General features: G+C 36.4%; 1 protein-coding gene across 3 annotated transcripts in view; it reads left to right on the plus strand.

Moving 5' to 3' along the window:
* Nucleotides 1–47: 47 nt before the first annotated feature.
* LOC139700955 (protein DOP1 homolog) overlaps nt 48–25,295 on the plus strand; it is a 69,707-nt gene continuing 44,459 nt past the window's right edge. For 2 of the 3 annotated variants that reach the window (XM_071599469.1, XM_071599470.1), the window contains exons 1-16: nt 48–267; nt 370–460; nt 532–718; nt 810–975; nt 1,071–1,260; nt 4,217–4,392; nt 5,924–6,074; nt 7,759–7,895; nt 8,485–10,244; nt 11,266–11,568; nt 13,050–13,347; nt 16,241–17,584; nt 19,312–20,028; nt 21,681–21,873; nt 23,940–24,097; nt 24,680–24,772. In XM_071599469.1, coding sequence (XP_071455570.1) covers nt 212–267; nt 370–460; nt 532–718; nt 810–975; nt 1,071–1,260; nt 4,217–4,392; nt 5,924–6,074; nt 7,759–7,895; nt 8,485–10,244; nt 11,266–11,568; nt 13,050–13,347; nt 16,241–17,584; nt 19,312–20,028; nt 21,681–21,873; nt 23,940–24,097; nt 24,680–24,772 — 6,020 coding nt within the window. In that variant the 5' untranslated portion in view covers nt 48–211. The remainder of the gene's footprint in view (nt 268–369; nt 461–531; nt 719–809; nt 976–1,070; nt 1,261–4,216; nt 4,393–5,923; nt 6,075–7,758; nt 7,896–8,484; nt 10,245–11,265; nt 11,569–13,049; nt 13,348–16,240; nt 17,585–19,311; nt 20,029–21,680; nt 21,874–23,939; nt 24,098–24,679; nt 24,773–25,295) is intronic. The other variant, XM_071599471.1, reaches the window with a different exon arrangement.

A 25,295-nucleotide genomic window follows, 5' to 3' on the forward strand; every position in this document is an offset into this window, starting at 1 on the left:
GCTATCCGTTCTGCAATTGTCATGCAAAAGCAATCACGTAATCTTCGTAATGGTGTTGGTGGGGTGTAGTTTAATGTAAATATAGGTTTGGGAAGGTAATAACAATGTCATTCGAAGAATCTTTTACAAATTTTATGCACTGAAGAATATCAGCCATAGCTGTTGAAATTTAAGTACTTATTCATATACAAAGATAATATATTCTTGCAAAATGAGTTACATTGCTTTGGAAGAATATGAACTTATGAAGGATTCTAAGTACAGAGTGTGAGTGACTGGCATTTTTTATCGATTCAATTACTAGTACACCCGGAATCATAGCGTAAGAAAATAATTTTCCATTCACTATTTACTCCTCAATAAACACAGATATGTGTCTGCTGTCGACAAAGCCCTGAAAAGTTTTGAATATACGAGTGAATGGGCCGACCTTATATCTGCCTTAGGGAAGCTCAATAAAGTGAGTACTTTTGGATTAAAAAAAGATTTTTTTCTATTACGGAAAAATAAAGTTAATTGTATCATATATAGGTGCTGTTGAACCATATGAAATTTCCTGTCATTCCAAGGAGGATAAAAATAAGCAAACGGTTGGCTCAATGCATGCATCCAGCTCTTCCTTCAGGAGTTCATTTAAAGGCTTTAGAAACATATGACATCATATTTAAATGCATGGGAACGAATAGGCTGAGTCATGAATTGTTTATCTACAGTGCTGGTAATAGTGTTGTGATTATTATTGTTTGGAAATATGTTATAATGATGTCAGAGTCTTTGAAAGCCTAATAATTGATTCTTTATCCGTACAGGGCTGTTTCCCTTGTTAGGACATGCTGCCATGAATGTTCGACCATCTTTGTTAACTGTGTATGAAACGCATTTTGTCCCACTTGGGGAAAGGTTAAGGCCAGGTTTGAGTGGTTTTTTGAGTGGCGTTCTGCCTGGTCTTGAAGAAGGTTCGGATTATTTTGAAAGGCAAGTGTATCCGAGAATTTATAAACATAATTCCTAAGAAATTAAAACTGATTACTCAGCAGAATGTTTCACTAAATACGCCATTATTTACGCAGGACAAATTCACTACTAGAAAAAGTATGTGAAGGAGTTGGTGGTAGCCACTTCTATGGATGCCTTTGGGAATGCTTGGCTTCAAATGTAGCTATACGCCTGCCAGCCATATCATTTGTGTTGTCACATTTCAATAAAAAGTTATCAATGGAAGACCAGCTTCATATAATGGGCACAAACATTGATGTTATGGTAAGTAATGGAAACTAACACTAAGGCTTTCTCTTAGTACACATTTAGTTTTTACAAACCTTCTATGTAACATCAAAATATGTGAATTTATATGTTAGTTAATTAAAGTTTGTGTTAACTGAAATAAAAATTGCTGAAGTTCTTCCTGCTGACCCCTAGGTGAGGTCTAATGTCCCCTACAAATAACTCGTTTATGGTTGTTTTGTATCAAATACTGATTTATTGTTTATGGAATTCCTTGGAAAAAATAATAACAGCTGCCTTTTTGTTCTTGTGCATGGTAATTAAGTTCTGCTGTCACCCAATTTATTTAGGCTCTTTTAGGCTGTTTTTCACAATCACCCATAAAATCCCCTTGCCAGCCATAATGGCAGGCCTGGAAACCATAGCAATGCACACTGTAGGAGATTAAAGTTGAAGATTATCTAGATAACCTCGTAAGGAGGAGGGGGGAACATTATCATTGGAAAGCAAAATAATTTTGTTACCATTTCTCAAAGAGTACATCTGTCATGCTGTTGATACGTCAGAAGTTTCAACCCTCTCCTGATTATGGCTGAAACACAAGTCTAAAGGAAAGCTTGACTTTCGAGAATAATCAGGCTGACAAGATTTTATGGCGCATCATGAAGATATATATACATGATATCTTTGAAATTAGTTAAGCCTGAAAGATTGTACTAACTGTCAAAAGCATGATTGGATACTACCTTAGCATTATGAATTGAGTGGACTTGCTTAAATGTTACAGGGTGTGTCCCAAAAAATAAGTTTAATAAATGTGGGGGAAAAAATTTATTGCATATCAAAGTAGAAATAACTACAATTCTTCAAAATAGCACCCTTCCACAATGGATCACCAATGCCAGTGTCTCTGCCAGTCGTGGTACACTTCCTGGAATGCATCAAAGGGAGCCTTGTTGAGGCGCCTCATCACGGCCTCTGTGATGTTATGCAGCATTCAAAATGGTTGCCTTTTGAGCTCCTTTTATTCTTAGGAACAAAAGGAAGTTGGTTGGTGCCACATCGGGGCTCTGGGTCACTTTCTCAGTGGTCCAAAAGGTCACGCAAGATTTCACACTAGCAGCCCTTTGATCTTCTGACAGCACCTTGGGGACCATCTTGGTACATACTTTTCTCATGGCTGATACTTCTGTAAGAATGTGATGAACTGTGGATTTTAGAATATTGCACTCTTCTGCTAACATTCCTTACACTCAGGCATCGATCGACATTGATCACATCTCTCACTTTTCGTTCATTTTCAATTTTCTTTGCACTGTGCCGTTGATGGACATCCACGACCTTGTTCCTCATCATCAACCTCCTATCTACCCTCCCGGAACATCTTGTGTTTGCGGAAAACCGTTCCATGGGACATTGCTACATCTCCCAACCCTGATTTTCCGAGCCTATTACCAAATTTCGTGATGTATCGCTGCTCCATGGAATGGGGCATTGTGAACTCTTGACGCAACCCTCGAATAGGGGTCAAGTCTAACAGTGACCTGCACACTGTAATGACCCACCGACAACTGACGGGGGTCGCATTGCTTTACTATGACCTCCGAACACCTTTCCCTTCACAAATCGTCAAACTCAGCTGTCCACCTCAGCAGAAAATATCTTTTTACTTATTTTTGGTTCAGATCTGTGTAATATATTGTAAAGTTTGAATTTCTAAGAAAAATTCAGATATTTCTATATTTGTTTTCATTCCACATAATGATTGGATTTAACAAATTTTTTAAGGAAATGCAGGAGATTAATTTCTTTCTGGCAGATATGCTTCACATCAGTGGGTGTGATCTCAAACACAGTGTACATGAGGGCAGAATCAGCAATCTCTGTAATTGGTGTTTGCACAAACCACCCTGTTACAGGCAAGTCCTGCTGCATCTAGTTTGCCGAGAACATTGACAGGGATGGACACTTGTAAGATTAGAGCTCTTCTAATAATTGTTAAACATTGTTGGTTTTTTTCTATCTGGAGCCTTTTCTTTTAGAAAATCAGAAGTTACGGGCTCCTGCGTCAATTCACCGAAGAAGAAAGGATATGCCCTTGATGTTTCACAATCAATTTTTTAAACAATTCTAGTGTGCATGATAGCAACATCAGCTTTGTTTGTTTTCTGGAAGATCCAGAGCATGAAAATTTCATTCACTAATTTGAAAAAAATATTTTCAGTATATTTTTTTAAGTAGGTTAAATCTACCACCAATATTTTAACATGATATCTGACAATCAACTATCCCATTTAAGGGATACTTCACGAGTTGAAAATTGAAGCTGATAATTTAATTGTGCACATCTATGTCATAATCCAAGGAGTCAAATTTTCCCATGCAATTTTTTTCACATTTTATTTTCTGTCTACTTATTATTATGACAAATATCATGCAAGTATTCCATGACAAAATAACAATTCATATTTGGCGCACTATTATTGTGTTGTTAACAGAGGCGATTTGTACTGTTGATAAGTTTTACAGCTCATAACCTATTGAAAATGGCAATGAGTTATGAGATTTTTGTTCAGGTCTTTTGAGTTGTGTTCAAAGTGAATCCCAGACAAAAGAACAAATACCCATTTTCCTTTTGCTCTATAGTTAAACTTAAGAGCATTAATAAAAAATATTTGGTGCTCTGGGGAGCTTAAATTTTGCACCCGAGGAACTGAATTGAAATATTGTAGTCATACTGAAGAATCAATTCAGAAAATCGCCTGTAGTACAGCCAGTTTGGCTGCTATATAATTTCTCTGTGGCTCCATTAACAAATAAGTGGCAGGAGTCTCATGAGGTTTTCTGAAGCATTGGGTTGTAGTTCAACTTTTCTAGCTTTTTCTTTGGCAATGGTCTGGTATATGACAACTGTATAGAGATCATAGTGAAACATATATATTGATCGTCCATTAAATATTCTACTCCTTATTTAATAATATTTTGACCACAGGTCAGTGCCTTATGTGCAGCATTGCAAGATTCCAGTGTTTTGGTGCAGAGGAGTACTTTGGACCTTCTATTGGTTGGATTCCCTATGCATAGCAGCCATCTTGTGCGTAGTGATCAAGGGCGTGTGGTCACAGCTGCCTTGACAACTGTTCTTCGTAGAGATATGTCCTTAAACCGGTAAAAGACCCCTCAAGCAATTAATTTTGTCAAGTGGATGACTTGCCAGTTGTCAGTTAACCTCAAAACTGCGTAGAACTTACTTTGGATGAATTGTTATTGTTACATGAGATTAAATTTTAATTGTATGGCACAATTTTAATCATTTGTGCCCATATTAAAGGGGTTTGTAATTTTCCTCAGGCTTTATTTTGAGGTACAATGCATTTCACTGACTTGTGGCATCATCAGGTACAAGTTTCGTTCACATGGAGCAGTTGGATATATACCCTTAGCACTGAAGAGAGGCTGTGTAGGAGGATGGGAAGTGAAAGTTGGGAGCTGGGGTTTTTTGGGTAATGGAAGGTAAAAGGTGGTGGTGTCTTGGTTATGTCGTTACATTGGGTGGGGTCAGGGGCATGGGAGGGGTAGGGGAAAACGGGCACGTTGAACGTTTGGATTTGTTTTCCCTTAAGGTCAGGGTCTATGAAAGAAGAGGGGAGGGATGAGGGTATAATTGCTTGTTACTAATTGTTTTTTTGGGGTCTGCCAATTGCCATCGAATCTTGATTTGCACTAAAGTGTCAATTTTGAATCCTTTAGGGAGGATATGCAGTATTTCTGGGACGAAATTGCTAATTTGTTTGCAATCTATAAGTTGTTTTGTGAAGAGAGCATTGGAGTTTTGATTTTTGTGACATGTGGTGTGTTCTTTGGCTTGTGTCTTGAAATTCCTCCAAGTTTGACCAACATAAGAGTTGTTGCAATTATCACATTTTAGTTCATAGATGCCTGGTTTAAAAAGTGTATCCTATTTGTCTTTGCCATTAGCTGTGAGTTTGGAGAGAGTAAGGAGTTGGTAAAAGGCTGCTTTAAGTGAAGAAGGAAGGATATTGGAGATTTTATAGGGGATACTTCCTAGGAATGGGATTGAACACCGCTTGGAGTCTTTAGATATTGAGGACTGAGAGGAAGAAATTCTACTTATGGCCATTGCTTTTCACTCTTTCTGATGTATTTTTCGGACTAGGTTTAAGTTGTATCTATTGCTTGTGGCTATGTTCGTAATTGTCCTAAGTTCATTATTGAAATTTGTGAGGGAAAGGGGGTTGAAAGGAGCTGGTGGATCATCAAGTGGAGGGCTGCGTATTTGTTAGAAAATGGTAGGCAGAATCATTGGGAATTATATGAGTTACCTGTAAATAGAGAGCTTGTGTCTATTTTCTTTTATAGTAATTGACATATCTAGGAAGTTAATTGTGCCATTGACTTCTTTTTCTATAGTTAAGGAAAACGTACAAGGAAAAATTACAAACTCCTGTAATATGGACATCAAACAATTCCACGCAGTGAAGCCTGCAATTGTTAAGTGTATTAATCATAAGTGTTTACTTTGAGAGCTAAAGTTTAAACCAGATACTGTCTTTTATGCTAATAATTCTATCATTTTAAGACTGCTGCATTATTTATGAATATCAAAGAGCATAAGTAGCATTATTATTTTTACAATTCCAGAATTAATTAATACTTAATTCATTTTCTGTCTATGCAGGAGGCTATTTGCTTGGCTTTTGGGGTCAGAAGTGAACATGACCCTGATGAGTTCAGAACACCCATTAGTTAAAAGGAGTAAAATTGTGGATAATAGTCTGAGTTCATCCAATCCATACTTTGACCTCTACTCTCGTGATATGTTGATTCAGGTAAATCTCTTATTTGTTAAATTGTGAATTTCACATTCTAATTATTAATTTTAAATACAAAATTGAGGTAACTTTGTTGGAGGATTTCCCTCATTCTGGGTTGGTGAGAGAGCTGCTAGGCAAGAAGTGTAAACTGTTCAAGAGCACAGAATAAAAAGCTGCTAATATTGTAAATGGGTGAATTCATTAAAAAAGTTCTGCTGACATATTACAAATGTTTTATGAGGGGATAATATCTTTTAATGATGTTCAAGTATTGTTGTTATGCCATTACAATAGTGAATTCTCTCTATCATGTTTTGATTTCCAGATCCTTACCAGAACAAGTCTGCTCCCAATTTTTCAATCTCTTGAGTTTGTTGTTTTTTATTAATGCATTCAATTTTATTAGAAAAAAAGAATACTTTCATGAAACACCTTATTACAAATCCCTTATTTATATTTAAATTTTCTTTTGATAATCCGCTGAAAAATTTTGTAAAACATTAAACTTAAAAGAAATGCTACAATTGACTAGGACAACCAGGTAAACTTTGAAAAGCAAAATTCAAAATAGTTGGGAACCCTGTAGGTTCAAGCACATATTATTGTTAACTCAAAAATATAAATGAATTCAAACAAAATTCATAAAATACCTGATTACAATGAGCATACTTGAGTAGAACATACATTTAGTATGCATAAAGTTTTAAGATAGACTACTGTTTAAGGTGGATTTTGATGGAGACCCTGACTAAATGTTTGCTACATTTCTAAAAATTTGCTAAAATGACACCTTTTACCATAATAAAGCCTTTTTAATTTCACGTACTTCCTTTTTCTCTTAATTCCATCCAACAGGCCTCTTTTTTCCTCCCTGACGTAACTTGCTAAATAACCTCCCCTTCATTAAAGTCTTTGGTATTCAATTGCCAATCAAAATGCTCCTCATCCATTTCTCTTGCCTCCATTGGATTTCTCCCAAAAACTTTACCTTACCTACCTAGTAATTCTTTGTTTCCTTTCTATCCTTCTTCACATCCCCACTATCTCAAATGCCTCTATTATATGAATACCATTATGCTTCAATGAACAAGTTTCAGTGATGTGCGAAGCTATGCTCCATTTCAAATTTTTCACTAATCTTTTATTAACATCCTTTATCAATATTCCTATCATCATTTCCTCCTCTTTGTGAAAGCTTTTATGCCTAAAGCCAGTCTACCTGTTTCTACTCCTTTGACTATCTTGGTCCAAAAAATTCCGAGATAGTTTCCTGTATCCTGTTTCACCTGCTGCTCCAGGTTTCGTTCTCCAATAACCTTCATCTTTCTCATCTAAAAACGTTTGTTTTGATTACATTTATTCCCATCACATGCCTATCACACTGATTTGCTGACTGTAGCCTAATTATGCTACAGTGTGGAAAAAACATCATGGCATGTTTGTAAAAATTAAAACTTTTGGGAAACCACAGAATTGCTATTATAATTGTATTTATTAAAGAGATTTGTACGTGAATCCCAATGAAAAAAGGTATTATATAATAATATTTAGATTAATCTACTCATGGACTGATTGCATTATGTTTGGATGATTTGGCTTCTGTATTAAAAATGTTGAAGTTGATATGTTGCCTATAATCTTTTCTCACTAGTACAGCTTATAATTTGTTATTGAACCAATCATTCTGTTATTCTCTTAGGCCATCAAAGTTGTTCTCCATACTTGCCTGAATGAATCAGTTCCTGATCTAAGACCATACAGACTCCTAGTATCTCTGTTAGACAAGCCTGATATCGGGCCACTAATTTTAGATGACATTCTTTATGAAGTGTTTAGGTAAGTAGATTTTAATGCGCATACACTCATTAAAATGGAAATAAAAGTACCCTTTGAACATTAATCAAGCATATGATCCAGTTTATTGTCTCATGAAATCCTATCTTTAAAAAAATCATGGAATTCAATATTGAAAAGATAAGTTTTTTTTTCTAATAAATAGGTTATTTAAAGAGCATGGTGCTGTAGAAAATTGTAGATTTTTTCCTTTTTTAAAATCACCCAAAGCCTGTTCATTCATTGGATTCTTCAGTATTAACATACATAATGAGGTTTAAGAATAGACCTGGAAATGATTCTTGGAAGTTCATGTGCATTATCCAAATGCCACAGCCAGGTATTATTGATCATCATTGGCATTTGTTCTGCATAAATGCATAAACACCTTGTTTTTTAATGTAATTATCCCTTAAACTTCTATTTGGTTCATTTACTTTTTTGATCATAAAAACATTTCATTGAGGCATGTTAAATTGAAAACTGGAATTGTGTGACTGCCTTGAATATTACAAAAAGGTTTTTCTCTATGTGAAATCAATGAAGTAATTTTCATCACCCTTTATAGTCATGAATCATCATTTTTTTCTAGGACCCTATATTTAGCTTGTGAAGTGAGCAGTCAAAGGGATTGCAAGAATGATTCGCACAGAATGGCAAAATCTGATGCTGTGCCTAAGTCAACTTCCTACAAAGGAAGCCAAGAACTACTGAAGACTGCAAATCTTTTGTTTAGTACCTTGGAGCCGTTCTACATTTGGCAGTATGCTGGGTCTATGTTTGAAAATGCCTGCAGAAGTATCAAAGAAAACCAGTATCCCACAAGCTCAATTGGAAACTCAGCAGCATCAGTGGCTGATGTGGGTCTTAATGGTCCTTTGCCCACTTGGGGAACAAATCAAAAGGTGAATGATATTAGGGCAAAAGGAGTGGACTCAAGTTCTTCAAAGCATTCAAGCGTATCAAGTGCTAGCATTGGGGTTGTGAAAGCTGTTGGTGGCCCATGCCCGGATGTTCTGGAAGTATGTGCCTTGACAGAATTTCTTCTGGATATGGTGTCCTTAGAGACATATGTAGAGATACCAACTGAGCATTTGCCTGAGCTTTTTCTCAAGGTCATCACCATACTTATCGCATATTGCAATACACTGTCACTTAGTGATATCACTAGCTCCTTAGGTTTATGCCAAAAAATATTGTCCAAAGTTCAACCGTCTTCAAATTTTCAACAAGATAGTTTGCCTCCAAAGAAGTCAACGTCTGGGTCAGATCCTTCAAGAAACGGTTGCTACAAAATTCCTCCCCAGCCAGGCTTAAATAACGGACAATTCATTAGAAAATTCTCAGAAGGTGACGGTGTAAACTTACAACTCCCAGAATCGAAAGATTTGAAACAAAAGAATTCCGTCAGCAGGAGTCGCTCTGCCTCAGATGTCTTTGACAAAAGACTTAGGAGCGAGGGTGATACATCTGATGGCGAGGGAGAGAGTCTCAAAGATACCACTGATGATACTTTCGAGAGTGCAGTTGAGGCTGGAAACAGCGAAGACCTCTGGTTAGAGGGCATGCATAACGAATCTGATGCTTTTGGGGTTTCTTCTGCTGGTCACAGGCAGCAGTCGGTGATGCAGGAGTGCTTGAGACAGTATGAGGATTTTTATGTTAAGTTCACCTGCTCACGTGTGTTTGATAGTAAGATAGACGTGTTACTCCTGTTCACCCTTCTTCTCGTCCCAAGGAATGAAACGGACAAGGATAGAACTCTGTATTTAATGAACCTTCTTCAGAAATGCCTTGGCGAAGATAATTTAAATGAGCAATTGAATGCAAAAGAAGGTGTTAGGGTAGGTAGGACCCAAAATAATAATTCCAAATCTATGGATGAAAAGGTTTTTGGTAAGAAAGATGGTGGCAGTTCATCTGAGAAATTTCATTCTTCAAGGGGTGGAAAATTGAAAGTGGGCCAGAGTCTTCCATTAGACGGCATAGATGGGGTTAGCGGTATTGTTAAATTCAGAAAGTCTGATTCTGAGCTCTTGGAGGAGGCAGTTCGTCGAGCATGCAGTCTTTTAGTTGAGCTTTCAACCTTCCCAACTTACTGTTGCCCTGGGTTCCCTGCCCTCACATCACTTGCCACCAATGTTGGTAAGGACAGTGAGGAACCTAGGGATGCCAACCTCCCTCATTGGCTTCAAGTGCTCCTTGTTTGTTGCTGCATGGGTGAATCCAACTCCTCGATCCAGCTGACAAGTGTGGCCACCTTTTTGGATCTGATTGCATTGCTTCGCTCAGTCACCTTGACCTCTCCTGATTGTTTTACTCAGCGGGAAGAGCTTCACTTTGGGAATATTGGTAAGCCACAGAGGAATTTCCTCTTTTCAATATATCTATTGGAAACTCTTGTGTCCACTGAAATGGCAAAAATGGGTGTTGATTTTTAACATAGGATTTTCAAATGGTAGTGAAGAAAGTAACGATCATTGAAATCATTGACAATAACTTGTGCCTTCATTATGTCTGAAAAAATCCTTGAAACTTATTACTTATTGTGTGCATTTCCTAGTAGATTGGTTTGATGCACAAAGGTAGAAGTAAATCTTTTATAAATTCTAAACGCAAGTGAATACATAAATATGTTGGTGGGATGTTTCCTTTTAATCAATTGGAAAAAAATTAGCTGCATTGATTAGAGGACATGGTAGTAGACGACTGATCCATGTGACTTTGATGGACATTGATGTATAGTAAATTGTGAGGTGGCGTTATGGAGGTCCCAGCTTAACGTATCCCATAATCCTCTGTATTATGACCTTCTCACCTCCCACAGAACTAATAAAATAGAGGTCACCAACCTCCTCCTCTTAAACATTTTCACAGTTATCCTCTGTCTAATCTTTTTATACAACATTACGATTATATCATTATCATTCATTGAATATTTTCCGAATAATTTTTGCAGCAAAATTAGTCACTTTCCTTTATTTAATTTATTTTAGAGTAGATGCCAGGGAGATCATTCAAATGTGGATCAAATCATTGTATGCAGTCAGTCACTTGCATAAGTGACATAGAGCAATGCTTCTAAGGACTTATCAGTGTGTGATTTTGCACTTATAAGTTTTTCAGATTAATTGCTTGAGAACTACAGCAAATACTTTTTCAGTGGATTTAAATATTTTAAGGTGTTAGCAATGGGGTGAGAGTGGAAGGAATGCTTCATGCTGGTACTGTTGTGTCATCAAATGGTTGACGCTCAACTGCATACTCCTGCCATGACATTCTATGTGTATATATATTTTAAAATTATAAAAAATGTAGCCCATCTGTAATATTTACCCTCTGGAAGTATCTGTATTTTTTATTTTGATTCCAGATGATGCTAGGAGTATGTCAAGTTCGATTCGTGAAAATATCATTCCAACTTCGCCTAATGGAGCTGATAGAGGTGTTGTCTCGGTAGTGATTGTTCCTCTGCTAACACCATACCACTTCCATTACTTAGAGCATAGGACCAATGTGTTTCATTCCGTTGCCGAGTCACTCTGGAACTGTTTGGGCCGGCAAGGTTCAGCAAGGCCGTGGGCTGTCCGTCTCCTCTATCTCCTTCACAATGCAGTTCCTGAGGGGTGCAGCGATGTCGTTGAAGATGTCATATTAGAATCAATGGTTAATCTTGGTAAGTGGACTTCATTGTGTGTTCAAGCTATCATGTATTATTTTCCTCCCACTGTGTTAATAATAAAAGTTGCTCACTCACTGAATAAATAAACTTGGTATTTTTTCACAAAAAAAAACTTTGTTATAATACTACTGGTTTCGACACTTAGGTGACATCATCAGGTATACCTGGAGTATTATGATAAAGTGTTTTTTGTGTGAAAAAATACCAAGTTTGTTTATTCAGTAATCATCAATTTTAACTAAGGAGAACCTAAAACTATCGAATTCAAAGTTACTCACTGTCGTTCATGTTGCCTTGCATTATAAATCTAGGTACATATTAGGTTTTATTGGAGGAGCTGGTTGTTGGAAAGGGAGATTTTTTGGTGTCTAACAATGTTATGTGCAAAATGGTTTGTGTTCAGGATTTGACGATAGGGTAAAAATTTTCCTGGGTGGAGGCTTGACACTGAATGAGAGACCTGAGCTGCATTTGAAGAAAATGAAAAAGTCTGTGCCTAAACTTCTTAGTTTTTATGAGAAAGTTAGCTCTGGAAAAGTTGTAATTGTAACTTTTTTGCCAATGGATGGAGAGATTGAAATTCAAAGAACTGCAAAAGATACCGTGACAGTGACTTTGATAGAATTATCCACTATTGTGCATTAAAATCCATTAATTTCAAAGTGTGAAAATCATTATATCGATCAGAACAAAGTTACTGCCATGGAATCTCCTGCGGTTCTTTGAATTTGTCTAAGGTAAGCACTTTTTTCTAAACTTTGGGTTTAACCTTGTGGATTGTGATGTAACGCACTCGACTACGATTACTTGTGGCATTGTATATTCAGTGTTTTGTCATGATAGCTTGTTTCTGTAAAACCCCATAGATATTCACAGTGTAAGAAGATGCCTTGGTAGTTAATTGGCTAAAGCACTAGGCTGGTTATCAAAGGACCAAGGTTCAGATCCCAGTTAAGTCAAATAATTTTTACACTGTGATATTGAAACAAAATTAAAATTTCCATTATTAAAATAGAAAGAAAGACTCGTACTTTTCCACAGATTTTATTATACGGTACAACGCGTTTCACCGACTTGCGGCATCATCAGGTACCTGATGATGCCGCAAGTCTGTGAAACGCGTTGTACCGTATAATAAAATCTGTGGAAAAGTACGAGTCTTTCTTTCTATTTTAATAATGGATATTAATTACTTCCACGAAGTGAAGCCTGAAACAATAGAAGATTAAAATTCTTTACTGTATCTATCAATCTTTTCTTTCCTTAATCATTCCTATTATTCAGATTTTTGATCACCTGCTCCTTATCATTCATACTTTGCCTTCCTCAGCAGTTCTTTCCTTCCATTATGGATTCCAGCAAAGTACTGGGCTTCATAATATGTCCATTTAATTTCCTTATTCTTTTTTCTGCACATTTTCCATAGGCATGTTTCATTTCCCACCCTCCTGAATGCTATATCGTTGGTATTTCAGGTAGCGCTGAGGCATTTGACCGGTTCACTGCTCTGTGGCACCTAGGCCGTGATGTGGAAAGCATGTCTGGGAGCCGAGTCCCATTGTTGGGTGATCGCAACAGTGGTCGCTCCTTTGACCGTGCTCTGTTGCGATGCCTGGATGCATTGGCATTGCTTCCAGCATCGCCGGCACGTCTTCGTACCGAAGCATGGTTGCTTCACTCTCTTCTCCGTGGCGATGCTTCCCGGATACTGGAGCCCCTTCTGCTCATGCTCCTTGAGCCCTCAACAGCCCGCATAGGTGTACTTCATGTCAGGTAAGGAATTTATGTGCATAAATTTGTCCCCTAAATTTGTAGCCGTGCTTCTTAACTGTAAAAATTGCTAATATGTGTTCTTGGAGTTGCCATTCATGAATCACTTGCTTTTAAATTACTCTGCCAACTTTTCATTAAAAAGCTGTTTTGATTGAGTGCTAACTACCTTTACTAATTGTCTAAAATTATCACCTTAAATTATCTGGGTGTTCTTCCAATATCTCTGAAAGGTTCCTGTTGTACTGAATTAAAGGGAAATGTTTGTGGCTTGTTAAAATTCCTTCACAATGAAAGGCTGATAATGCCTGTGATAAGAACCAGTTAAACCTTTCATAATTTTACATTGAATATATTCGACAACTGGAATTGAGCCGACTGTTCATTCCCGCAATGCTATCTTCCTTGGACTACTCCCACTTTCGTTGTTATTGCCAGGAGCTCAATTCAAATTGCTTTGAAATTAAAGAGCTTAGAGCTTTTATTTTTCATTAAATTTCCTTGTTGTCTCCTGGGTAAACTAGATGGATATATCTCTGGTCATCACAAAAGGTTCACAATCAGTTTGCTTCACTTGCATGAGCCCAAAGCTTTTGATTGCCTTTTTTGTGATGAATTTTCTTAATTTAGCATGATAATCAACACGGCTACTTTTAGGAATATGTAGTGTTGTACAAAACCATCTTGTCTTACAGAAATTAGAGAAATTTTGTTCATTCACAATGCAGCATGCAATTTTATACACTCTAGCTTGCTGCAACTTCTTTGTATGCATAGGAGAGTCAAATGAAAACCTATAAATATTAATGTTTCATTAGATTTATTGAACGAAAGTGGGGTACAAGTGTATCATTTTTTTGACATAGTCTCCCTAATGTTCAACACCCTTCCTCCAGAGCACAGGAAATGCAGAAAATAAATGCAGTTGCATGATGTTAATGACTGGCTAAACATAAAACGTGAGTTGACATAAAACAGTAACTTTTGACAGATGAAACCTCCTGATCTTGTGATCCAGTGTCAAGTGATTGATTGTTTTATTGTCGAAGCCTCTTTTTTTTCCTTCAAGATAAACACAAAGCAATGCCAAAGCATTCACTGAGCATCTGTATGCAAACAGTAGTGACATAATGCTCATAAAACATGTGTTTACAAATGAAATTACAATAGAAAAAATTACTAAAATAAAAAAGGTAAAATATCAAGTAACCCTCCATACAGAAAACAGTAAATTCCACTAGTAACCTCAGCTTTTGATTCATCCTGGGTACAGAGTGGACTACTGCAAAATACCTTATTATCACATTTGCGTTCATGTTATGTTTGTCATGCAAAATATTTTAGAGCCAATGCCAGGTAAGCTTGTGGGAGCTTCAGATGGGCAACATGTAATAGCAACAGAATTGGCTATGCAGGGGGTAACTTAGCTGCAATTAAATATATGTCTACACGGAGGTGTCTGTTAGGTCCTAAGGGATAGATATGTAGGTATACTTTGAGTATAGGCCTTAAATACAGCTTAGTGATCTTAGCCATGCAACCTTGGTTTTAATGTTAATGTGATACTCATTTATTCTCCACCTATTGTTATTAAAATGTTTTATATGGTCAGTCAGCTTGTGTAGTTTTTTCTCAAAATAAACTCTCAATCTATTTAATTTTTTTACTATTTTAATGCAGGCCATGAATGTCACCTGAATAATTAAAGCTATCATTTATTTCATTGACTATGTTAATAGATTATGATAAAGCTTTATGGGCTTTGGTTATTGTGTTTGTATTATGTAAATACAGCTACAGGCTTCACAATTAAAAGTGGGTAATTAAGGTGATGATCTGGTATCTTTAAAATATATGCATAATCGCTATCATTATTAAAATGATCGATAATGAGAATACTTCTATGACTCATTATTACATTTCGTGAAACAGAATCTTTATAGCAAGATTCCTATCACTTCTACAAGTAATTGGGAATCATTTGAGAGATCAGGGATCACAAACTATTCTACAGTTGGAAATTTCATCATGTATAGCAGTAGAAATAATGTGCATTTAAGATCTGTAATCACTTCTTAAGCCACTTAGTTATTTTTTATTGCAGAATAGTTTTTCTTATTCCATCTCAAAAATTAGATTCCGTCAGGTCTGCAAATTAGCCGTCTACTTAGGCTGTCTGTTCTGTACGCCTGAGACAACAAATTGTCTGTTCTTTGTTTAAAGAAAATCAGACATGTTTACAGACAAAAATTTTGATCTTGCTGAAGAGATGAAAAAATCTGATAGAGTCAAATCAGATTAATAAGATGGGTGTGGCAACAATTCGTATCTTAGTTACAGAATTTTTGCCATGGCAAGTGTGTGCATGCATTTTCTTGATGAAATATGGCTTTCTTTCTTGCCAAACCTGACTTTTTTTGTGTATCTTTTGCTGTAGTTCGTCCAAGAGGTTAGTGTAGTATTGTCTGGTAATTTTTTGACCCGTGTAAAGATTATCTATCAGTGGAATACCTCACATTTTGATTACTAAGGTTTAGTCAAGAAGATATTAAAATTTAGATGAGATGTATGCAATTCTATTTAATATATTATTTACAGTCAAATGTAAACTTTCATTAGCATTAAATTTCCTATTCACTCTCATACGAAGAGGAAGTGTAAAATATTCAGAATTAATACACTGAATATGTGAATTTTAGGCTACAGGATATCACCATGTCATCTCTACCGGCACCTATCCAAGGGATGTTTGGTTAGAAGATCGTTTACCATATTGGGCTTTGCATAGCTTACCAAGCTACTTATAGTCCATTTAATATTTGTCATTATGAATTAGGTAAGCATTCTTTTAAATTTGAAATATAATTGATTTCGGTTTTTGCATTCATTTATCCAGGCTACAAGGTCCAGGCCAAGATCTATCGCCTTCCAGTAGTCCCAGTAGCATTTGTAAAAATTCCAAAAATTCTCACTCTGAAGAAACTGTTGAATCCAAGATTTATGCTGTCAGCTCTGTTGATGGAAATGTTAAATATCATGTATCTGGGCACTCTTCTGCTCAACCCCTTTTCACTCGACCATCTCACGTGCCTAGAAGAATATTTGCCATCACTTCTCTGCAGAGGAGTCGTAGAAAGAAGGGAGGCCGAAGTGAGACCGAAAGTTTAGTTCATGGGCGTCGCTACATGGCAAAGGACTCAGTGGAAAGTTCAGCCATCAGCAGTGTTGTAAAAGGAAGTATGTCCGTGTTTGTGAACCCATTTTCAGCAACCATAGGCACCACGGATGACATTAAAGCAGATGCTTTGAAATTTACTGAAAGTGATGCAAGCTGTGAAAATCCTCATGTTCTCAGGGCTGGTTCGTCGTGCTCTGACTTGACGGAAAATGCGATTCCACTGAAGGACATAACATTGAAAACCGAGAGTTTGTCGGCTCCTTCAGTTGTGGAAATCAAGGGTTCGACACCAGTCAAGAGCTGGGGTGAAACGGATGTAAGTAAGGACGACACGATCTCAGAGTCGGAGAGCTCGTGCGAAGACATAGAGGAGGCCGAGGCCGCAATGGTGGAGGACGTTCAGACGACCCAAGAGCTCTGTGAGGAGGATGACCAGGAAGACGAGGGTGGGAAGCAATCGCAGAACAGTCCTGGGGAAGAAGAAGACTCTTTGTCGGGTGCCATGCAGGTTGTGGAGGAGATTTTGCAGGACGTGCTGCATTCCGTGGTGGAGAGGTGTGAGGGGGATGATGAGGCAGTTGAGGCAGAGGAAAGAGGAGGAGGGGATCAAATCAGTGCGGTGGATGGAAGGAAGGAAGATTCTGATGCAAACGTTGATGTGAAATTTTCGTCATCTAAGGCAGTGGTGTATCCTCTCCATTCTCACTTGCTGCTGTACGTTAAGGCTTACGATTCCCACCGTGCCCTGTATGCACTGTCCACCTTTGCCAATCTCCTCCGAGCCGATGCACGAACGGTCCTGTGTGCCGCAGCTGCAGCTGGAATTTCTACCGGACCACGGGGGGTGCTGTTGCAGACATTGCTTGCTTGCCACCGGGAGTCTGTTTTTGGCCGTGGCTTTAATTGTGGTTCCAGTTCTGGTACTGGGAAATCTACGAAAGAGGAGAAAGTGGCAGGTGGTTCATATGGGGAAGGGGTCTCTGTTTTGTCCTCCGATTCAGTCTCAACATTTCCCAAGGGCAGTGGCCCATCAGGTGGACGAAGCTCTGAGATGATATCAAGGTAAGGCTTTGAGACAGTTTGTTAATGGTGTTAAGATCATCCCATCAAAGATTATTATCTGGAATATATTTATGCATTTTTATAATTGTGTGGTTGATCAAGTCAGAATATGATAACTCTTTAAAATTTCAAAATTTAATGGGAAAGACATCCTCTTTGCATGTTTTATGGGATGAAAATAGGAAAAATAGAGTGAAGTTAATGTTTGGAAATATTCCTATTTAACACATTAATTGGCATTTTTAACTTCTGGCTCTCAGTATTCTCAAATTCAGGGTTATTTTGAGTGGGTGGAAAGACTTCATTATGTTTTAAGAATAGAATACTCTGTTATGGTTGTATAAAAATTCAAAGCTTCCCTTTCATCGATTTCTGTTTTTCTATTAAACTTATAAATTGTTAGAATTTTCTTATTCAAACATTTAAAGTCATTTCATTTTTTGGAAATACAGTTAATCTTCTATGGAATACATATGTTATTCAGCATTGGGCTTTTCCAATGCTAATCTAAGTTTAAATATACAAAATTTTTGGTGCTTGAGACTAAGATAAATATATCAACAGGAGTAATGTCTGTAAAAAAAACAAGATGGTGATTTTTCTGTTCTAATTAGATTTTATTTACAATGTATGTTACTTTAACTATAGGTCCTGATTTTAGCTATAAATTATATTACTGTATTTCATATACTGTCATGGGATAAATCTTCCCATTGATAACATGAGACTCATCCATTGTATCTTGCAGTTTTAAATAATAGTAGGTACATGAGTACAATTTGTTTCATTAGTCAGTGTTTCATTGGGGGATGGTCTTGATTTAATACATTGCTAGTGGGGGGCCAAGTATGCCATAACCACCATGTTAAAATAATGTGTGGTCTAGCTATACCACAATACCTAACTGGCACAATATATAATAAGCTCAGTACTGAACAAAATAAATTATTTTGACAATGCAAAGATTTATCATATTGCCTTGCTCAATCCAAACTTAAGTTAACGTGAATGTTAACTTAGTATGGAGAGTACTGAAACATCTGACTTTATAATCAAATAAAGATTACTTTTTATTGGCTGTAAACATTGTTATCATAGTAATGTAATACTTTCAATCAGTTTTTGAGCTGTTTAGCAGTCGATTTTTAACTTAACTAGCCGCCATAAAAGTGAGTCTTGATTTTGACAAGAGGTTAAAGTTTACCTTCAGTTTAACAAGACATTATAGAACCGTCTTAGTGTTTTTAAGAAGTTATTTTTAAGTTATGGCCCTTTTTCAAGTAAGCTACAGTAACTCTAACTCAGTCAGCTAAATCATATTTTATTAACCAATTCTGGATAAAAGTGATGGTTTAATAATCTGAATAAAAATTTTATATCAAGTACATATTAATTTTGGGAATGTTAAATCACAAATTCTGTAATTATTTATCTCAAAGCAAAACCATTTGATATCTAAGTCAAGAGTATATCCCCAAAAACAAAATGAATACTTTTGCTGCAGAAGTGAGCTGATTTAATACTCCTACTTCCTATTCTAATTCATAAAATTGAATCATGAATTAAGTTAGTGTATCTGCCTTCCTGTAGTGCATAATTTTATTCGTCCTATAGCTTGAGCATTTTAGCATGGCCAGCTGGTCATTAGTGAGGTTGTGAATACTGAAATCATTATTGTCTCCACATAAATATGAATGCATGGTTAATGAGCTTACTTCGTTCTCTAGGGATGCAGCAATGCCTGCTCCGAGGGTGCAAAGAAATGATGCAAACATTCAGTCTTCGCATCGACTCAGTTCCTCAGCACCAACACTCACCTCCATTCCATCCACCGACACATCATCCTCATCTGCTTCGTCCTTCCGAACGTGTAGGCTCTTGGAAGTGGCTGTGGTGGTGTGTCTTTATTACATCCGTAGCTATTATCCAAACTTTATTGGCGAATGCTTGACTAGGACCAGAAAGAATGTTTTTCCAGGGCTCAACACCAAGACGTCCAATTTCCCTAGTGACTTGGAATTTATCAGCAACCGGAAGGCAAAGCTCTTGAGTGCGGAAGTGCTCACATTAATAGCGGCGGAATTGGTTCAGCTCTGTGGTGGTCCAGGTTCTGTGGTGTGCAACGGCACGGCTGGACATTTGGCATCTGGAGTGGGTCGAGGGTTTTCCTCGTACGTGGGTGATTTGTTGAGCAGGTGTAAAGTTCAGAAGATTACACTCCACTGCATCCTTTCAAGTGTTCATAGCATGAGAAATTGCTCAGGTTCCTCTGGTAGCAGCAGTTCGGACAGTGTGAAGGGCAGATGTTCCACTTTCACGGAAGAAATCATTCGGCTCAATGATGAAAAGTGTGTAGATGAAGTACATTTTAAGGGACTGGAGCACAAGGATGGAAAAGAATGTCCTTCTGCTCACTCAGAAAGTTTCCAGATACAGCTGTTGAGGTAATATATATTAATGCATTTAACTTGATTCTTTCCAGCTGCAAATAGACAAGGGTACAGTAGAACTTTGTCATACTTACAAGACTTGTAATAAGGGAGCATTTAATTACTTCCTGCTAATTAAGATGAAATGCATTATATGTGAAATTTTCCAATGAAAACTTAACAATAATCTCTTTAGTGACAGTTGTCTTTTTGTCAAGGTTGGTTTTTCATGGAAATACACTAAGCACTACTATAATTTTTGGCCGCACCTAATTTTACACTAATACTATAGGCTGAAACACTGCAATAAGCCATTATTTAACTCCACATAACTTCTACTTCTCTTAATTCTATCCAAAATGCTAATTCTTTTCCTTCCTCTTTCTCGCTCACCAAGCACTCTCCCCTCTGTATCAAAGTCTTCAACATTTTATTGCCTCTCAATATGTATCTAGTATTCCTGCTTTCTTTAAATTTTTCCCAATACCCTTCTGTCTTCCATATAATGCACTCTCTCATGTTTTTTCTTTCCGTCCATTCCTCTCAAAAGCCTCCATGCCATGCTCATCCTCTTGCCTTAATGACCAAGTTTCTGATTCGTACCAATTTATGCTCCTAATCAAAGTTTTCACCAATCTTTTCTTCCATCTTTGACTTCCTGAATGTCTTAGTCATCATCGTCATCCTCTTTGTAAAAGCTACCTTACCTTATCTATTTCATCATTTAATATTCTCAAAACTTTGCTCATTGTTCGCGTTTGTGAGCCATTTTACCTGCCCTAGTTTATGGCCTCTATTAGTAGTGTTTAGCCTAACCTTCCTCTTTCCTGAACAATTCAATTGTTTTTCTTTACATTGATTCTCATCCTATAGTGAATTAGGCTACAGCCATTTTGATCAATCAATTGACTAGTTTTACCCTAGTTTATACCCATCACAGCGGGTGGTACACATGATGTTGAGGTATGCATGTACTGATGTATTTGAAGATCCATTTGTTGAAAAAAGTCCATGATCTTTATTAACACAAGACTCCTTGAAGACTTAGAGCTTCATACATTTGTTTTAGCCTGAATATATAAAATTTTTTTTGCTTCTTTGATCTTAGTGAAAATAGTTATATTTATTTTCAGTATACTACTACTACTAAATAGGTGTATACGAGGGTGGTCTGAAAAGTTTCCCACCTCAGAAAATTTCAGAAAAAATGTCTTGTATCTTTGTTAGGTCAGAAACTTTTCAGACTATACTTGTATTTATGTATAAGCCATATACCTGGTCAATTTCCCCCTTATTTTCCCCATATGATAACTATATTTTAAAGGCTATAAATGGAATTAATTTTATATCCCATATTCATTTCTGTACTTAGATTTTATTATGATTTAAGATGGAACAATCTAATTCGTAGGTGTTAAACTTAACTTTTGCGGAATTAAAATCATTATTATGCATGGTACGTTCATTGTTATCTCTTGTCAACTATACAAAATACAATGCAGCAATTTCATTATAATGCACATTTAGCGGATGTCTCCATTAAAAGCTACCGTTATGGCATCTCATGCAATTTCTTGGAATTACATAAAATATACTGAAGTAACTGTCACACCATTTCCATCTGTTTTTTTTCTTAGATTTTCATTTGACTTTTTGTTCTTCTGCAGGCTCCTGCTTTTCCTAATCATGCTTGAAGATCAGGTAAACAGCCAGACAACAGAAGATGAAAATTTAACCAGAGATTGTGCCTCATATAGTAATCCTCAGGAAGAAATGATCATTCACCTCAAGTATCGCACTGGTTTATCCATTCCTCAGCAACCCATGTTTTTAGCTGCCGTTATGAATGCCTTGAAATTGGTTAGTATGACATTTTTTTCTCCATCATTAGGAAAGTTTTCTCTGAGTGTATTCAGCGTGGTTTCAAAGCACCAGTTTCTTGTATAAACTTGAGCATGTACATATCTTAAGTATGGCTTAGATACCAGGTACCAAAATTTTAATGGATGCTGCAGAGACAGAACGGAAATAAGTTGCCAAATCATTGTTTACACATTCTAAATAATAAAAACTCTAGCAAATAGTTTGACAAAAATTTTTCTGTTCTGTTGCTCAAGAATGTGGTTTAGAACATGGGTCATAAAGATGTACAGAAAATTGAATTTCAATCGATAACACAAAAATACCCAAGTACACTCTCCCATGAGCTATAGCAGTCAATCCCAAATAAAATTTAGAAACATACACTGAAACACCACAAATACACTCTTAAATGAAATACAGCTGTCAATCATAAATTATCACGTACAAATTCATCCCCACTTTAATAATACTTAAGTAATAGCAGCTTCCTTTGTTCAGTTTTAAACAATTTCCAGTAATTTATTTTTTATATTCATTTTAAATTTGTTAAAAATAGGTGATTTTCTCTCTCACAAGTGAAGTAACCATGTTCAGAAGAGTTAGACATGAATAATCTTGGATTCTTTTTTACGATTAATGCGCAATAAAAAATATATATGCACTGTATTTTCATGATTTTTAATTCTGAAACAGTGGCCTTACAGGAATTCAAATGAGTACTTTTGCAATAGCTCTATAGCTTTCAAAGAACTTTTTTTGCATGGAAAATTTCTTTGCTGCTGTCATTGTGCTTAACCAAATGATTACACCATAGGACAAATATGAATGGCATTTGGCATAATATACTAGTTTAAGGGTATCTAAAGAGGTAGTTGGAAGAGTTTTATGCATCACGAAAGTACCTGTTTTCATTTTATTAATAATATTCTGTGTGTGAGATAGCTGGTCAAGATTATTCTTTAGTATTAACCCCCAAAAATGTGTGGAACTTGATTGGTAAAAGTTCTGAGAAGAGGACTTAAGAATGACAGATTTTATTAAGGAAATTTAGAAAATGTGTTTTTTCATTTAATTATGAGTTATTTCTCTTGCACCATTTACTCATGTTTGTTATCGTCAGACATGCAGATTCATTATCTTCCAAAGATTGATCACAAAGATTAATGTTGAAGTGTTATGAGCATAGATGGTTTTTATAAAAGGTATTGGGAAAAGTTTTGGAAAAATAGATTTACTTCAGATATTACTGCAATTCCTCAAAATTCTTCAAAGTACATCCTTTGAGCGTCGACGCACTTTTGCCAGTGGCTTTTCCATGACTCAAAGGCTCCCTGATAAGCTGATTCTGGAAAGTCCTTAAGGGTATGCATTCAAGCTTCTTTGATGGAACTTAGGGTCCTACTTGTATGGTGGTGTCCTTTGAGGTTAACTTTTGGGGAATAGGAAATAGTCTTCTGGTGTCAAGTTGGGACTGTAAGGGAGTTGAGGAATCGTTGTGATGCTGTTACAGAAGATTGTCATAAGCAGGCACTCAACTTTGCTCTTGGTCGTCCATCTACATCCTAAGAGTCCATCAGGACCTTAAGGACAAATTTTATCACAGATCTTTTGCATTGCCAAATTTTCAGTGGTAATGATATACACTGTCATGTTATCAATGCCAATACAATCTGCGATCATGGGCACACTTAACCGACAGTCTGAATTCAGCACTTCACGCACACGTCAGGATAAAATTGTTTGTTTTTATGCAAACCTTGGACTGTCAGTATACGTCCAAAAAGCTTATTCATTCAACATTCTTTGCTCTTTGTATTGGTCAGTATTTTTGATACCCACCTTGCACTAAACAAATATAAGACAATGGCCCCTATTTTTCGATTATGCCTCATATATAGGACCATTTCAGCCTATGTGAACCAATCTATGTGGTCATGTTAATTTTAATTTAAGTGAAATATGTCAGAATAAAACTAGGAGTGAAGTGCATATTATAGTACCCATTTCATCATTCGATATACTGCTATATGAAATCCTATTTACTTCTCTAATTTCTTTTTCAGGATCACATGAGACATTTACATCAGCACTGGACCAGTCTTGTGACATCTGCCTTACCATACATGGGCCACTCTTTAACTCATGTTGTCATTAATGTGATTAATCAGCTGTGTTGTAATCTTGAAAAACTTAGTCAGTTTTATAAACTTCAGTCCACGAGGTTTGTGAAAAAATTTTCTATGTTCTTTTTATTTTTAATTAATTAATGATGTATAATTAAGGTTTAAAAGTACTACTTATAGATACACATCTGTCACCGAAACTGGAAAAATCCAGTCACATGATTTGTATTTTGGTGAAAAAACTACGTAAGGCTAAAATGAATGAATTCAGCCTCTTATGAATTAAATTTTTTATCAGTTATCTGTAATTTGAAAACTGAACCACTCTTGTTTAGTTTTGTTGATGAAATGCCATTATTTGCACAGTGAATGAACCATTTGAACACGTACCATTCCTTGCGTTATCACGTTTATGTGTATAAAGACTGAAAGATTTCTCATACAGTTCAGTGTACATTTTCAAAATGTACCAAAAAAAATGAGTAATGGCAATGGTTCTTATTATTTTCACTTGGAAGTCTTCTAGCATGTTAATATTTTTATTTTTCTTGTATCGTCTGTGGTGCAGATTTGCACTAGCTTACCCAAGCTAACTTACAACCTGGAACATGAGCAATTATTATGTGATTGCACAGAAACACACTTATTGAAATTAATGATGATGATATTTTGTCCAACAGAAATGAGAAATCCAGGACAAATAGATGTCCTGAAGAAGGTTTTCGGGACAGCAGGACAGTAAATCAAAATTCAGGACTGTCCTGGAATTTGCGGTACGTCTAGCCACCTTGCCTCACACGCCGATGTAACACATGACAGCTTGCTGGGCAAACGTTTTGTAAATGTTTTGGAGCAGGTTAATGCTGTTGGTTTTTCACTTGAAGTTTGATATCCAGCTTCAAAATTTTTCAAAGGCCTTTAGTTTCACTACTCTGTGTTGTGTTTAAAATAACTGAATTATTGTTTGTCAAGTAGTATGAAGAAGTATGAATGCCTAACTTGGTACCCTCCAAATAAGGTAGGCTACTACTGCTGCTGCTTAGTTTTTACTCATTTTCACTCTTTCATTTTCATTTCCCTGTCTGAACTGTTAACTTAACCTCCCTGGTAAGAATATGGTGTGTTGAGAAATTAGGCATTCAATAATTTCATGGCATGCCGATGGGTTTCATCCCTTGAAATATTTTTAAATTTTTCTTCGTAAAAGTGGTGTGAAAACTTCCTCATTGTTGATTTCATGGTAAAGCAGCCAAAATTTGAGCATATAAAGACCAAGATGATTCGTGAGTTGAAATT

The sequence above is a fragment of the Hetaerina americana genome, unplaced genomic scaffold (assembly GCF_022747635.1).
Source record: "Hetaerina americana unplaced genomic scaffold, ioHetAmer1.1.p SCAF_11, whole genome shotgun sequence".
NCBI classification, from domain to species: Eukaryota; Metazoa; Arthropoda; class Insecta; order Odonata; family Calopterygidae; genus Hetaerina; species Hetaerina americana.